Source organism: Schistosoma haematobium, chromosome 7 (genome assembly GCF_000699445.3).
Source record: "Schistosoma haematobium chromosome 7, whole genome shotgun sequence".
NCBI lineage: Eukaryota > Metazoa > Platyhelminthes > Trematoda > Strigeidida > Schistosomatidae > Schistosoma > Schistosoma haematobium.
This window is the reverse complement of record NC_067202.1, coordinates 10,434,738-10,450,724: the sequence shown is the minus strand read 5'-3', so window position 1 is coordinate 10,450,724 and position 15,987 is coordinate 10,434,738. Positions and strand designations below refer to the sequence as shown.

At 32.9% G+C, this 15,987-nt stretch overlaps 1 protein-coding gene across 2 annotated transcripts in view; it reads right to left on the bottom strand.

The window, feature by feature from the left end:
- Nucleotides 1-12,766: 12,766 nt before the first annotated feature.
- The window catches only part of SNF4 (AMP-activated serine/threonine-protein kinase regulatory subunit), a 44,422-nt gene continuing 41,201 nt past the window's right edge, over nt 12,767-15,987 (bottom strand). For both annotated transcript variants that reach the window (XM_051217960.1, XM_051217961.1), the window contains one exon: nt 12,767-13,838. In XM_051217960.1, coding sequence (XP_051064394.1) covers nt 13,607-13,838 — 232 coding nt within the window. In that variant the 3' untranslated portion in view covers nt 12,767-13,606. The remainder of the gene's footprint in view (nt 13,839-15,987) is intronic.

The following is a 15,987-nucleotide window of genomic DNA, read 5'->3' as shown; positions in this document are numbered from 1 at the left end:
TAGGGCTTTATCAATTGTTGTTTGATTATCACTAAATTTGTTCTGACTAAATGAAGATACAACATTTTGATTAAAAAATGGAATGATAAATTATCATTATAAATATGGCAAATGTTGGGTATTATATTGTGGTTTGCGCCACTGATGTCGATAGATATAAGTAGTATATATCATCAATCCAAAGTGAAATATTTGGCAGAAGAAGGATAAGAAGATCTATGAAAAGTGAACGAGAACAGAGAATGATTGCTGTGGAAATGAAGGAACAACGAATTCTTAGACGATTGATTGACATTTGAAAAAGGAACAGTCACGTTTGAGACAATTGATCGACATTTTGCTAATTCAGTATTTACTGTATGGTTCTCAGATTTCACTAAGACGTTCTGCGATTTCATGTTCAACTACATTCGATTGTCCCAACTTGTGTTTTTGTTCGCAACAATATCACTACCAATAATAATAATGATGATAATAATAATTATAGGATTCACAAAAATCCATCTGTTGAGTACCACATATCTGATTGCAATAAAGAATTTCTCAGCAAAATGACATGCAACATATAGCAACAGGTGTCCTATTAACTTGTGAATACTTAGAAAAATTACATGCTAAAACGCCTTTTATTTATGTGTAACCATATATATAAGGATACGAATTACTGCAGTGTTTCTACCTAAGTTTACCAGTATTTAACATCGTAACAATTTGTAAGAGTTTCATGAAATGACGAAAAGTTAACATACATGATTGATTTATGAAAAGGTACTTTTAATGGAACTTGCTCTGGAATATATGAATAGCTAAAAAGTAATCTACACTAAGGTATGAACAGGCAACGATGATTGCAAAAACTAAGTGGAATTATGTAAAATGTGAGTAGTAGTAGTAGAAAAAATGAGAATTGGAAATGTCTACCTTTAGATTCCATCTCAATCATATGTATTATCTACGTTCTAAAATCGAAATGTCATATCTTTATTTATGTATGGAACTAATGGTTTACATTAGCGGACAGATGCACACTAGATTAGTTCTGGTTTCTGATGATAAACTAAATCCATGCATTTTTCATGATGAAACACTATATTGATTAAAATGCTTATATAGTAGAGAATATGCTGCAAATTTAACAGTCAACACTAGGATTTTAATTCAGCTGTCGAGTTTTGTGTAAAAATGGGGAGATAGGAAGAATTGGATTTGCGTAAATTATATTGATTTTGTACCAAAAAAAATAAGGACTAGGTATTTTCCGATGATGAACCATGATTTGTCCAGGTATCGAGTGACTTGCCAATAGCTGTCATAAACGTATTCAAGCCATACCAGTGATTAGATTAATTCAAGTTACTTATAATTAATAAGTAGTATACCATTAAAGAAAGGGATAAGTATCATCCTTGTTTGCTACCAAAGAGATTAATCAATCAATTTATTGCAAATGGTGGTACAATTGAGAAGCTTATTAAAAACATTGAAGTGTATGTAAAATGAGAAACATCAAGTACAGAGTTGTGATGTCTAAATATTAACATAATTTTTTTACGGAATAAATCCAAGTGTGATATAAACAGAGTAGAGACTAATTGTTCTGATTAAAATACATATACTGAGCTGCAGATATCAGTCGTCGTGCCAACCAAGCCCTTTTAAAGTTGACCATTTGACCTCCTTCTAGCGAATTCAGTGCTACAGTCAATCTACTCCTGAAATTCCCTAAATCAATCAAGGGTTTTGGAGCACGCTTCAGACATTGTTGGTGTTGCTTCAACCCCATATTCAGTTGTCTAGATGCCTCATCCACACAAACTGCAATGAATTTACGACATTTAAATTCACAGACAACATCCTGTTGTTGTTCCCTTGTTAACATATCCATAAATTTAAATAAAGCTCGCCTTACAGAATCACTGGTTCAGAAATAAGCTGATATACTACAACTACTTAGTATCCTCTTGGTTGCCTCCGATGTTGCAACGCGGTATAAGATGACATTTGTGTCCTTTTTTTCTCTCAGTATACTCTAATTCGTTTTTCGTCCTGAAACTCTTTTAGATGATTGTTATTCCTATGATTATACATAACTGAATATAACTTAATCTGATGTTTTTTTCTGTAGTGAAATTACAACTGTTAAATAAGTTTTTTACAGCTGAGACCCTCGTAGAACAACCATCTGCCAACCTGTCATTTAAAGATCTCTCAAAGTGTGTTGATTTCTGAAAAATATCGAGTTTCATGTTACTACTATCATCCATTTCAGTCAAACAATTGAAAAACTCTAGTTTGTGGTCAGTAGGTTCCATCTCCTTGATTAAACTAATGTAATCTGATACTTGATTAATAGTTGTCATTTCACTGAAGAGAAAGCATACCATCAGATTAGGTAAAATGTACTTTTGTCTGACAATCATCTCAAAGAGTTTTTGGAGCAGACTGTTAGAAATAAAAATAAAAATAAACCAGAGTGTATACAGCTTGTCTGGCTTTATCAGTGTTCGAACTGACTTAATTTTTTAGAGAATCCCATAGAAACCTAAAGAACTTTTATCCACTGGAAACTACTCAAGTATCAAACGATTATCATGTTCCATAATCCGATGAGTCAATTGCCAAAATTATAACCAATGTAAGTTGCTTTCTTAGAAGATTCTAGAGTCTGAAGTTCATTTGTTAACTTAGAAATACAAATTGTTGTTAATAAATGAACTAAACTTGGTGATGAAACCTACTTCACATTTCTAGTAACTTTGGGATTTAAGAGCTGAATATTATGAGGAATAAGAAATCGACTTGGAAGCAAGTACAATACGCAAGGCCTAACAACTAGATGAACCAATTATCAAATACATATTTTTTATATTAGACACTAGCGAGTAAAACACAATATGTGATGCCAACTTAGTATAAATCGTCCTGGTATTGAAAAGCAACATAACAGTATATTTCAGTGTATTATGACGGGTTTTATGAGAAGGATAAACTTGATTTAATATTACGTCTAAATATTTCGTCTGAAGTATTTTGCAATTTAACAGTTAGCGGCTACTTCAGTGTATGTTGTTTATAGGACGGATGTAGGAAAATGAATGAGGTATTTCAATTACAACTTTTTTACGCAGATTTCACGAGAAGTTGTGGTTAGAATATCTCAATGATAACGTCTCTGACTGATAATAGATGGTGTGGATTTGAATGTCACTGAGAGCACATGTTCTTATCATAGAGGTATCGACTAGCACGTACTAAGGACTTTCTGATGATCACCACTAATCACTAGCCTAAATTTAAACATCATAATTGTGCCGAATACCACTAGTGTATCCAACCAGTGGTGGTGTTCCAGCCATTTAAAGCTGGTTGAGCCTTATTTGGTGAAGCCTAAGTGACCTTTCTCAAATTGTTTTCTGTGATCAAGGCTTGTGAAATCACAGCATGGATGTGATTTCGTAAGGAAATCGATACCTCTGGGTCTTGGTGAGCGAGGGTTGCACCATGAAGCAAGTATATGTTACAAAATGTATACTGGTAACACATACGTTTACACATATGCACCCCTTAGGATATAGAGATATGCTCACCCTAAGAGTGAATATACGTTACATACACACCAATAACACGTTTCCACTTATGCATCCTATAGCATACATATAGGTATCTTCACTCACCTGGGAGTGTAGGTGGTCACAGCTCCCTTTGAACATATTTACTAAAACTGACTACCTCTTATTCAATACATGCATACAAGTGGTGTATAAACTTTCGTCCATGAACTTTACGACATACACATAAGCATAAGGACTATCAGGGAGGATTGATGGTTATCGTTCCGTAGTATTTGCTTCCATATCTTATTACGTTTTCGACCTGATGGTTTGGGCCTCTGATTTTATTAAACATAAGGCAAACATTTTAGCTTATTTTCTTTTTGCGAGTGATAAGTATTGTTAATTTGAACGCTTTATTCGGTTCCTAAGTTATTCTGGTAACCCGCAAGCTAGAACTACGCAGCGACCTGAACTCGAGAGAAAAGGCGCAAAATAAGCGAAAAACACTTTACTCCAAAGGTTCATTTTTGTACAGAAAAACAAGGGTATTTATAGATGCTAACATTTGTTAAATCAACATCATATTTTGGCCAATCCGCTAAAAGACATATTATGCCATTAACCAATAGTAGCATGCCACGCTGATATTCTAGAAAGCTCCATCATGCTCTGATTGACTAGGACTCCTCGGCTCATTTAGGGCCTCTGGAGGCTCCGTTGCAGCTCTCGGAAAGCCGACTCAACAACGAGTATAGTGCGTATTCGTTGCCTAAATACACCACTACACAAGCCAAGATTCATGCACTTCATAAACATGAGTACAAATATCGGGCAGCCCGCAAGATTTAGTGAGTCCCGAAATATTCATTAGCATTGTTATTGTTCACACTGACTGGTCGCTGATTAATAACGAAAATGGTGTTTATCTAGGCCTTAGTATTAATCAGATATCATCACAAAACTGTAAGATGATCAATTATGGATAGTCTTTGTTGATAAGTACCAACTGGCATGAAAACTAGGTTCACATCTTTCGCCTCATTTGAGTACTAGAGGCTTGCTCAAACTTCTAGGCCATCCGTTCTCGAGTACATGCACTTATTATCATCAATATTCATGTTCTAGATTTGTTTTAATTAGGTAATTCGTTTTTCTAATTATGTGTCCCCACACATTTTCTTATAATGTTTACAACCTATTACGAATCTTATTATTGAAAGCCTTAAGAAGTGCCGACACCTTGGTTCATGTATATATATATATATATATATATATATATATATATATATATATATTTCTTTCATCAAGAAACGGGAACCGATTACTATAGAATTTATGCATAAAATGTAAAAAGTGATGTCATGGGAATAGAACTGATAGTAAACATTAGCAGTTGAATTTCAATTCTAGATAATCACAGTAAGTTTTCCATTTGCAAAACGTCAATCAATTGTATCAAACCCGACTGATTCTTTTTTTCCACACTAATCACTGTCTGTTCACATTCTCTTCTATTCGATCTACTTAACTTTCTATCTCTAAGTGTTTTAATTTCAATTGATGATACATACTACTTATTTCAATCGATATCAGTAACACACACCACACTATGATAAAATATAAAGCGTTAAATAAAACGAGTATTATTATCATTAATTATTTTAATGACCCAACATAGTCAATGTCAATAAATTTGCTGATCGAACATTCTATTTACTTACGTACTTACTTACTTACTTACGCCTGTTACTCCCAATGGAGCATGGGCCGCCGACCAGCATTCTCCAACACACTCTGTCCTGGGAATCGAAAATTTCACACTATGACTAAAGACAATTGACAGATAATTTGTCTTTTAAAAGTAACATGACAAAATCTAAATTTATGTCCATTTTTCCATTTTATTACGTAATAAAAGGAGTCAAGTCTAGCAGAAAATGAATGTTGGTTAATTAATTAATACTATACTTGACTTTTTGCAAACATTCATGTCATAAATTAACTATTAAAATGTCATTCTATTCATTGAATTATGCTCCGTTCTAGAAGTAAAGAGAATGAATGACAATGACAATATGTTCAATGTTTGCATTTTATTGATCAATTATGAATTAATAGATAGTTATAGATAGTATAAAATGGGATTGTATAAATTGCTTTACAATTTAATGTTTTATTTATTGTTATTGAAGTAAGTCATTATCAATAATTTCACATTCTTATGATACGTTGAAGATAGTTTTTATATCGGAGACTGATATATACTATAGAATTGTCTGGATTAATGTTTCATCCTAATTTAGGGAACACCGACAACCGCATATAAGATCTGATCTACAAAATTCAGATCTCATAATGAACTTGATACATTTAAACTAATGACTTGAGTGCTATGGTTTTACGATTTTGACTTTAGACAATATGCATTAAGCATACTCAAACATCATCCCCACATTTGATAATGACTAACTCACCGCCAACTTCACAGACCATATATTTTTACTGGTAGTTCCAGGACTTTAGTCAAAAATGGTTGGTAGTCAAGCAATAATATTCTATTTATACTTTCGTAACAACTTCAAACATGTGTATCTTTCTATAAATAAATAATATGTATCTTTCATACGAAATAGAGTTTTTTTGATTATTATTATTATCATAGAAAAAAGAATGGTTAATCTATCGACAGCGAATTATTTATTAATTGGTTTAATACTGTCATATATAGAACTAAACAGATGTTTTGTACTCCAAGCCCCATTGAAATTCGATGATCATGGTGAGTTGTTGATGATTTATCTGAGGTTAACTACCACTTGCTTACGTGATTAACTGAGGCATAAATATGTGATTTTATATGTACGCCACCAGGAAAACAAAAATAAAATCTTAACATTCACTGAGAAAATTGTTTTGATAGAAAAGTAGAAAGTTTAGTTTAGTTATTCTGATAAATTGTTACTCACTTTTCCACATTGGTTGATATTAGTCTACGGAATAGTTGAAAACCAAGGATAACTGATTAACATTTCATTCGTCAGTACATGTCCAGTGTGTCATTCAAGTAATAAATGAAGATCTACTTGTTAATATTGTCCTAACACCACTTGAATTTGTGACAGCGCTATCCTCTTTCACTGTCGTCAATGAGTAACTGTTCTATTTCTGATTTGTTTAACTATAGAAGTCCAAATTTCTGACTTTACTCCAAGAGAAACTTGACATAGGTAGGAACAACTATCGGGGTTTTCTAATCTACAGTGTATGCCCAAGTTGTCGGTCCGTGAAGAAAATTATCAATATCACTGAATACATTTATGGATTGGTTGGTTGGTTAGAGATGTAGCGAGAATTTGGAACTAGTAGAATGACTGACAATGCAGTCTTTCTAATACATATCGATTTATTAGCGGGCTTGAAAATGATACTCTAAATCAACTGTTCTTATAGGTGCTTTTCTTCTATTGATCAATATTATAAAACAGTTCAAACAATTTTGTCTGAACTTTTAAGCTGGTATAATCAATTTTGCCAATAAGAAAACAGAATTTCAGTATGTTATCCATTATTTATATTACTGAAAAGAAAACTTACTATAAGTAATATATTATTTATAATGCTCTTTCAAATAGTCATATTTCTTCAAATTCACATAAGAGTATCGGCGGTGCAAGTGTATCGAGACATCACTGCTCACCTAAGTACATGAACCATATTCAAACGGTGGACTATTTTAAATAAAACTAAATTTACTGTCTTAACAATCTGAAAAACTTAATTATATTCATTTTCCTGCGTTAAACACATAAACAATTCTGTTAGAATCTCCAAACATCAAAAAAATCAGCAATAAATAAGTTCTTCAGTTTAAACAATGTTACAAGTAAAATGTTCATAATTCGATGCCGATTATTAATAATATAATTTCCTAAAATTAATTTTAGGCAATCGAAAAATCAAAGTTGGACACGAAAAGTATAGTTTAGATTCAAAAAATCACCTGAAAATTCGAATTCAAGACTGTAAACTTAGTATGGATTTCACTCCAGCTAACAAAACTGAGATCTCCATGAAAAAAGGTGTTCGTAAAGTTACCATGTGAGTAAAGTACAATTGTGTTATCAAATTAGTATGTAAATATTATGTCGGTATTTTATACATTTAATGGGCGAAACTGGTACATCAATATTTTGTGGTCATTTCTTTTTAAGATAATTATCGGATTTAATGATTTATGTATACTTATTCATTTTTGGATTGGTTGTTTGAATTTGATGTTGAGGACTTCAATTGATCAGTTTCTTGTTGGCATATGTGTATCCTATGTGGATCGCCTCGATATTGCCTCTAATTAGAAGCATCATAAGCAGAGACGAACTAAACGGCAGACCTCGATTTCACTGCTAGCCATCGTCCATGATTTCAACCCATAGTTCGACAATCCCCAGAACCCATAGTGATAATGTCCACGTGCCCACTAGTGACTAGCTTCGAGAAGTAATTCTCGGAGTTCTAGTGAAAAGCCGTTACCAGTGTAGCTAATCCATGTCAGGTAGAGACAAATATCTACCTTAGATATTGAAAGATGGTCGCACAATGTTGTGAATTGGTTGAAGTTAGACATTTGCACCGTTAGATGCCGGATCATTGGTCTAAAGATTAAGCGTTCGCGCGCGAGGCCGAAGGTCCTGGGTTCGAATCTCGCGTGCACTGCTGAGGAGTTCCATACTAGGACGGAACGGCCGTCCAGTACTTCAAGGTTTTAAATGGTGATCTAACATTGATCTAGTCATGATCTCAACCAAAAACTCAACAATCTCCAAGACCCATACTGATAACCAATATAAAAATGAATAAGAAATTCACAAATACAAGCTAGTGGCTATCTGAGGTCAGTAGCTAAGTGGATAACACGATGGAGTTTGGGTAAAGTCTTGGAGTGGATATCAACTTTGGGATGCAATTATATCAAGCTGATAAGTTCCAAATAGGACGAGAAGCGAGTTGTGGATTTCACTGATGACCACTATTCACCTCTGCTTTAATTTATGTACACTAGCTTAAACACTTGACTTGGAATAAGAAAATTAATGCTGAACGGGAAAAGTTTGATTGATAATGGCTAAATAATAATGTTTCCAACCTTCGGATACCGAAATAAGTTAGCTTTGTTAGATGAACAGTTCGATTACTCACAATATCATGTTCACAATTACATTTCTTAGATATGTAGCCTTGCAAAGACCATGGAGTCGTTTGTTGCATCATTAATCAACACATATTTCATGTATGTTAAACGTCGAAGTACTATGACAGCCAATTTTCTGACAAATTTTCCCCATGTCAATTCAATAAGTAGTCATAATGTTTTATCCGATTCTACGCGATCTTAAAAGTATGGTATCTTTTATGATGAATAACCTCAAAGTTAACTTATGTAAACAACGCAATTATCTTATTGTTGACAAAATATCAGAAGAAACTGTTAAAAAATAGTCAACACTTGGACGTACTCAGGATTAAGTGAAACAAAACAATAACTTGTTCATTATGTATAGTGCATAACGACAATATTGTTATTTGAGTTTTAACTTTCGAAGTGTTCTACGCTATCCTATAAAACATTACACATTGATTTGTTATAAAGTCAGGGTAGGTAGAATATTGAAAATTGCCTTATCTTAGCGCTTGTTAACACACACAGAAACCACTTTTCATCAAAAACTTTTGTCACATGTATCTTTTATTTTATTGTACATGTACACATAAGAGTATGAATTCATATGTAAACCCGTAAATTTTCCCACAGTCACACGGTACCTTTCTTGCATTATGATTCAGTTAAAATGAGTTATGTAATTACAAAAAGATGAAATTGAATGACATGTGTAAACTGTATGCGAGGCTTAAGCAGTAAATAGATTTCTGTGTTAGTGAACTAATGTTGTTATTTGAAGTCTTCATTCGTTATAAACCAATTTGCTTAACAAATTCACAGTAATTATGCGCAATGGAAAGTTTCTCAGAAATATAACTCTTCTCTTTATAACTCATTTATTTTTCAATAGAAGTAGAGGGTGCAAGAAGATCTTAGAGACGTCAGGAATACTAGGTAACGAGAAGAGTTGATTATTGAGTCATAAACAAACCCTGAGAGATGGAGAGAAGTTCCGTACGTGAAAATATTATGTAAACAATTGAATGCAAACAAAGAACTACAAATATACTTATTAAACTTTACATGGACGCTTTTATTTTTCTTGACCATTACTGGAAAAACATAATTTCAGTGAATCAAGTTTGCTTCAGTATAATATTCACAACTTGCTGAGAGGTTATCCCGTAAAACATTGGATAATGGGATTGATTTCATTCACGGCTTTTAAATGAACAGGAACCTTGACCAAGGGATTTACTAATCCATTGCCATACATTTTGTAATGTACATTTTGTGTGAGGTTGTGTTTATTGACTAACTATTGAACAATATGCGCCAATGTCTTATACCTGCTTTGGTCACTTGTTTGACCATGATAATGATATCTGTGTATTTACAGTAGAAAAATAGACAGTATACATATTTTAACCTCATCTGGACTGCGGTCCGTGACTGTATAAAAAAAATTCATTGAATGTCCTTGCATGTCTGCCCAATTGATAGCCAAGTTACGCACATATGTACATATCACCCATACTTGCTACACTTACATTTAGTAAAATCAATAATTGTAACTGTACAGTTCTCCTGACTGCATGCAATTCGAAGACACACCACGGATAATACCTATCAAACTCATACCTGTTTAGCATTGATTTCATGTGGCATGACAATCAAGGTACTACGCAGGGAGATTCTAACAATAAGGTAAAAATCCAAAAGGCTGATAATAAATTGAAGTAAACCAATGAATAACGTGTGAGTATTCACAAGTGTGACTTTGCTTACTACGATACTAGATTGTCCATCTTACTATAAAATTACAGTCTTTCAATAAAGTCGGAATAAAGATTAGTAGTGTTGGAGAAAAATGATTTTTCCGATTGTCTCTAAGTGATTAATCTCTTCAGTTAGTATTCTGAGGTCGTAAAAAGTTTGTTTAATAAATCCGAGGGTATACCAGTTTTACTCCTCTTTTAAATACTCCATATTTGTGATGACACACTTATCCAACCTGCATTTCCATTATACAAAGCATTCTCAGAACTTGGGATCGTTTCATATAACGGACACATATGATTTCCTTAAGTTTATTTGAGCGGCAACCATCCGGAAAGTCAATCCTTGATTAAAAAGTACAAAGCACAAGACATGCTTGCTGTTTTCATCAACACATTGGTTTGATGGCTTACCTAACTCAGAATCATTGCTTATAAATTAGATGATCCAGTATTTTCTTCATAGACAGTCTTCAAAGTTTCGTGAAGTTCCTGAGTTTTTCCAAATGATGCTAGTTACTCAATTCATGTAGTTGAAAATACCACGTATATAAATGTAGAATATAAGTGGTGTTATAAATTCAGTGCTAGCTTCCCCACTTTCATACAGCACAAATTTTTCAGCTAGCTGAGTAATAATGAAAATATAAACTGAGTTTACGTACCAGCTATTTGATGCAAATTTTATAGAGTACTGAATTATCTGTTCTTCTTTTCTGAAAATATTCCAATAGAAGTAATTATTTATCGCATTTATCACTTCAGTCACATACAATACTGATACAATATGATGAGATTAAACTAACATGATCATCTGCCATTTATGTGAATCATAGTGCATTCAGAGATATTCTTTTCGGTTAGAAGACTATAGATGATTATCAAGTTAATTTGTCAAAGCTAACAAATACTGGTTTTTATACATTTTTAATTTGTAGGTCATGAAACTTTAAGTTGTCAGGGTTTTGGTAGAACACGACCATTTTTAACTATAGACAGTTTGTGTTACAATGAAATACTCAAACATCCTATATTAGGTTATTTAATTTTTAACCAAAACAGTATATCTCTACATTTACCAAGATCGCTTGGTAAAAGACAACATCGACTAATAATATCCTTGATTCCCTAAAATATAGTTGATTAAAAATATTCCATTTCAAATTGGTTCTTTAAAATAATCCATTTAAAGATTCCCAGTGGTGTAAACATCTAAGCCAACTCTACCTTACAAAAGCTCTAGTCATTCACGATTTAAATTTCGAGTTGTATACAGAGAAATATTTACTTGAAATCGTTTTGGTTGAGATCATGAACCCATTGATGTTAGACCACCACCTTTAGAAACCTGGAAGCACTGGACGGCCGTTTCGCCCTATCGTGGGACTCCTCAGCAGTGCGCATCGACGATCCCGCTCGCGGGATGGTGGTGGTCTAACATCAATCGGTTCTTGATCTCAATCAAAAACTTAATAATCTCCACAACCCCTATACTAGTACTCAACATGTGCTCACTAGTGACTAGCTTCGTGAGGGAATTCTGGGAGTTCTAGTGAGAAGCCGTGATCAGTGGAGCTAATCCATGTCGGGTAGAGACAGGTATCTACCTCAGTACAATGGAAGTTGGTCGCGCAATTTCGTGGATTGGTTGATGTTAGACACTATCACCATTGGATGCCGGCTCAGTGGTCCAGTTGGTTAAGCATTCACGCGCGAGACCGAAGGCCCTGGGTTCGGATCCCGCAAGCGGGATCGTGGATGCGCACTGCTGAGGAGTCCCACAATAGGACGAAACGGCTGTCCAGTGCTTCCAGGTTTCTAAAGGTGGTGGTCCAACATCAATCGGTTCATGATCTCAATCAAAAACTTAATAATCTCCACAACCCCTATACTTGAAATCGTTTTTTTTACTTATTTGTTACCTTTTCATAATTCACTTATCTACCTTCAAAATAATTTTCCTATATCACACCATTTGAATCTTGGCAATTTCCTTTAGAATTTTTGAATATCATTTAAACAACATCTTAAAAGGAATCGTACGCTGAAATGTTGTTTTTATCATTATAGTAATTCTGCCATGTGGTTTCTAATTGAATTTTTCTTTCTTTTATGTATTATACTACGTTAATTACTGATATTCAATACATAATGTTATTGTCTATCAATTTAAACATACAGTTTATAACGTCTATTCGTTGTAACGTCGAATAATCTGTAAGTAGTTCAAACACTCGAATATTATAGTGTATCTTTGATCATGGATTTTAATTTAAGCCCTAAACTCCTTGATATTTGTGTTTTCTATTCGGCGTAGTAGGCTGAGCCATAGTGTCATATACATAGTGAACGATTGAGGATAACTCTAGACTCTTGAAATGAAACCGTTCGGTAAAACTTACATTCCGATGTGCATCACTCACCCACTAAATGAGCAAAAAGTGGACGAAATCGTTAAATATAGGATACTTACTGAACATTGGAAACATTGTATATAAATACACTTATAAATGGTAAATATGTTAGATCACTCAACAAAACTAAGTGAGAGGAGTATGACTGCTAACTACTTAATTATCGGGTTTACCAATTAAATTTTATTATATATCATGATTTTTATAAAAGAAATGGAAATACATGAAATACATATAGAAAAAGATTAAACTGTTCGATTGAGTTATATTTCACCACAAAAACGGGTAATTATAGGCCAGTGGTGAACATCTATTTATGTTTCTGTTAACTAAAGAAACACAATAGTAAAAGAATATGTTGCGTATGCATAGATTGATGTATGTAATATGTGTTTTCATCACGACCGGAGAATATATATGAATGTACATATCATTATTCAGCAGTTTGTGTATTCTATTTTCTTAAGCCATGTACATATATTACGGAAGAATGCAAAAACTGATAAGATTTCTGAAGGCAAATAGGTACTACAAAGATGTAAAATGTTTGTTATCATATTTAATTTATTAAATAAAAAGGAAGTGCAACAACCCTCAATTAATACAAATAACTAGTATCAATATTATATTCAATCGTGGCTGCGCTGTTATCGCTATCTTGTTTCAAATAAACGAACAAAGAATAGAATCAATCAAATTCTTCTAATCCATTGGGAAAACAGTATCATCTTCTTCTTCTTCTTCAGTGACCATTTTATCCAGTTTATTCTTAGGATTATTATTATTCAATTGAACAGAAATATCGCCAATAATTGATTCATTGATTTCAGTGAAACTGTTGTCGATTAACTGTAGTGAACTGCTTAAATCATTATTCTGTATGTAAGGATTGGAAACAGTTAATTGTTTCGGTCGATCTGAGTTAACAGACTTTCTATAAATAATTGAATTTTTTAGAGAAAAGAAAGAATTGTCTTGTTAGAAAAATTATCAGTGAAAAGATCATAAACAATGAGTAAAATAAGTCGCTTGGTTAAAAAAAAAGTCGGGTTTTTTCTGGATTGTGACAAGCGATGGGATCCTGAACATATGAATTTAGTCCTACTTGAAACTCCAAAAAAAGGATTGATTTGGACACTAATGCTGATGTTCACAAAGCGATATAGTGATTACCGCCCTTCTATTTGTTTGGGTCCGAGAAGAGTACGAACTTTGTGGAGAAAAATTAATGTGTGTAATATTAAACTAAATTCATAACCATATTAAGTAAATTGAAGGTATTTCGTTCAGTTTGAAACTGTAAAATATACTAAGGTTAGATATCATTGAAATAAGAATATTATCAATTGTTTAAGACTAAGTGACTGGAACAAAGTTAAACTTTGGATATAAGTGAATCACTGAAAGTGACGAGAACGAAGAAATAGGAAAAGAAATATAGGCTGGATTGTGTAATTTACAGTGAAAAATCGATGTATTTTGGTTAATTTTTTTTTGTCTAATTCAAGTATTATTATCCACAATACTAAAGATGTCACTCCTAATTTTTCTATACAAAACAAACAGATAATTTTAATTCTAGCTTTATTTTAGCTTTCGGATAGACCAATCTATTCATTCTACTTGAGTTACTTTTGACCTTGTTAATTATTCACTTATCAACCTTGACTGTTTTTATGTAAGCGTATATGTGTACCTTTCTTATTCCATTCATCACATGTCTGTAGCTTAATTCTGTGTGACTATAAATATTGATTAACGCTTGGTTAAATGGAGTTGGCTCACATGCCTTCTCCACTGCGCGTCATATCGCTTCGCTCACTTCTCTTCGCTTCATTCCACGATTGCCTGTTCAAATCAATGAGTGTATGAAATGTATATATTCAAAATCCATCCTCGTATTTATTTTATTTAATTCCGTTGTTCACTAACGCGATTTAAGTCGATGATAATATACGAGGATTGACGATATATCTCAATATCAATCAGAAACCATCTCACTGGAGTCACATCCCGGGCCACTAAAGGATTTCGCTATTATTTAACTAATACTAATAAAGATATTAATGCATTTCAATGTGGATCTATAAAGTATATCGCATAGATACATTTTTTAAATAATTTCCGTCAACTATCCAAACCTATTAGTAATTCTGATTTCACATGTTTATTATCTGTAGAAACTGACAGAAACTCATATTATGTTTACCTGTCATGATAACAGAAATAATCTAATAACCTAAGGTAATATCGAGGCATACGCACAGTATGCGCATATGCCAATCACAGACTGATCAATTGCAGTCTTAAACTTCAATGGGAAGATACAAGCCAAACAATACCAAGTGAATAATAACATATTTGTTAAAACTATTTAAACAATCACATTTGAGCATACAAGTTACACACTTTATTTAAGTGTAACCAATAACTACAAACACATCACTTCGAAAGCTAAACTTATTGCAAAATAACTGACAATTCTTGAATATTGATAAATAACAATACATATTGTTATATCATCAAGTGTTACATGTTTGAACACTGGTATTAGTATAAACGGTACGATTACACTAATGGATATATTACTAGCAGCAAATATACCCCTTATTATAAATCTATTTCTTTCTATTATATCATGCAAGTTTTAAACAATGAACAGTTAATTTAAACGATAAAGACGAGTATTAAAATTTTGATCAAATAAAATTAAAATATTGTTCAGTTCCTTGAAGCAAAGAAAATTTGTCTAATATATAGTGAGAATCATAACTCGAAGCCAGAAATCTTGACATACTACTTAAAACTGATTGATGAATATCAATAGCATATTAGTTATAGCATTGGAAAAAATATTACATGATCAGATAGATGACCGTACCAATAAATAAAATAATGTAATCCATTTGCCTAGTACAAATGAATGTACATGGCTTTCAACTACGTTGTCTGTAAAGTACTAGATATACTCTTACGCTCTATAAAACAAACAGAGACTATTTTGAGCCAAGGATCTACTAGTTGATAGTCGAGTGTTTTCATCATTAAGCTATTATGGACATACCATGTATAATCACATCTTT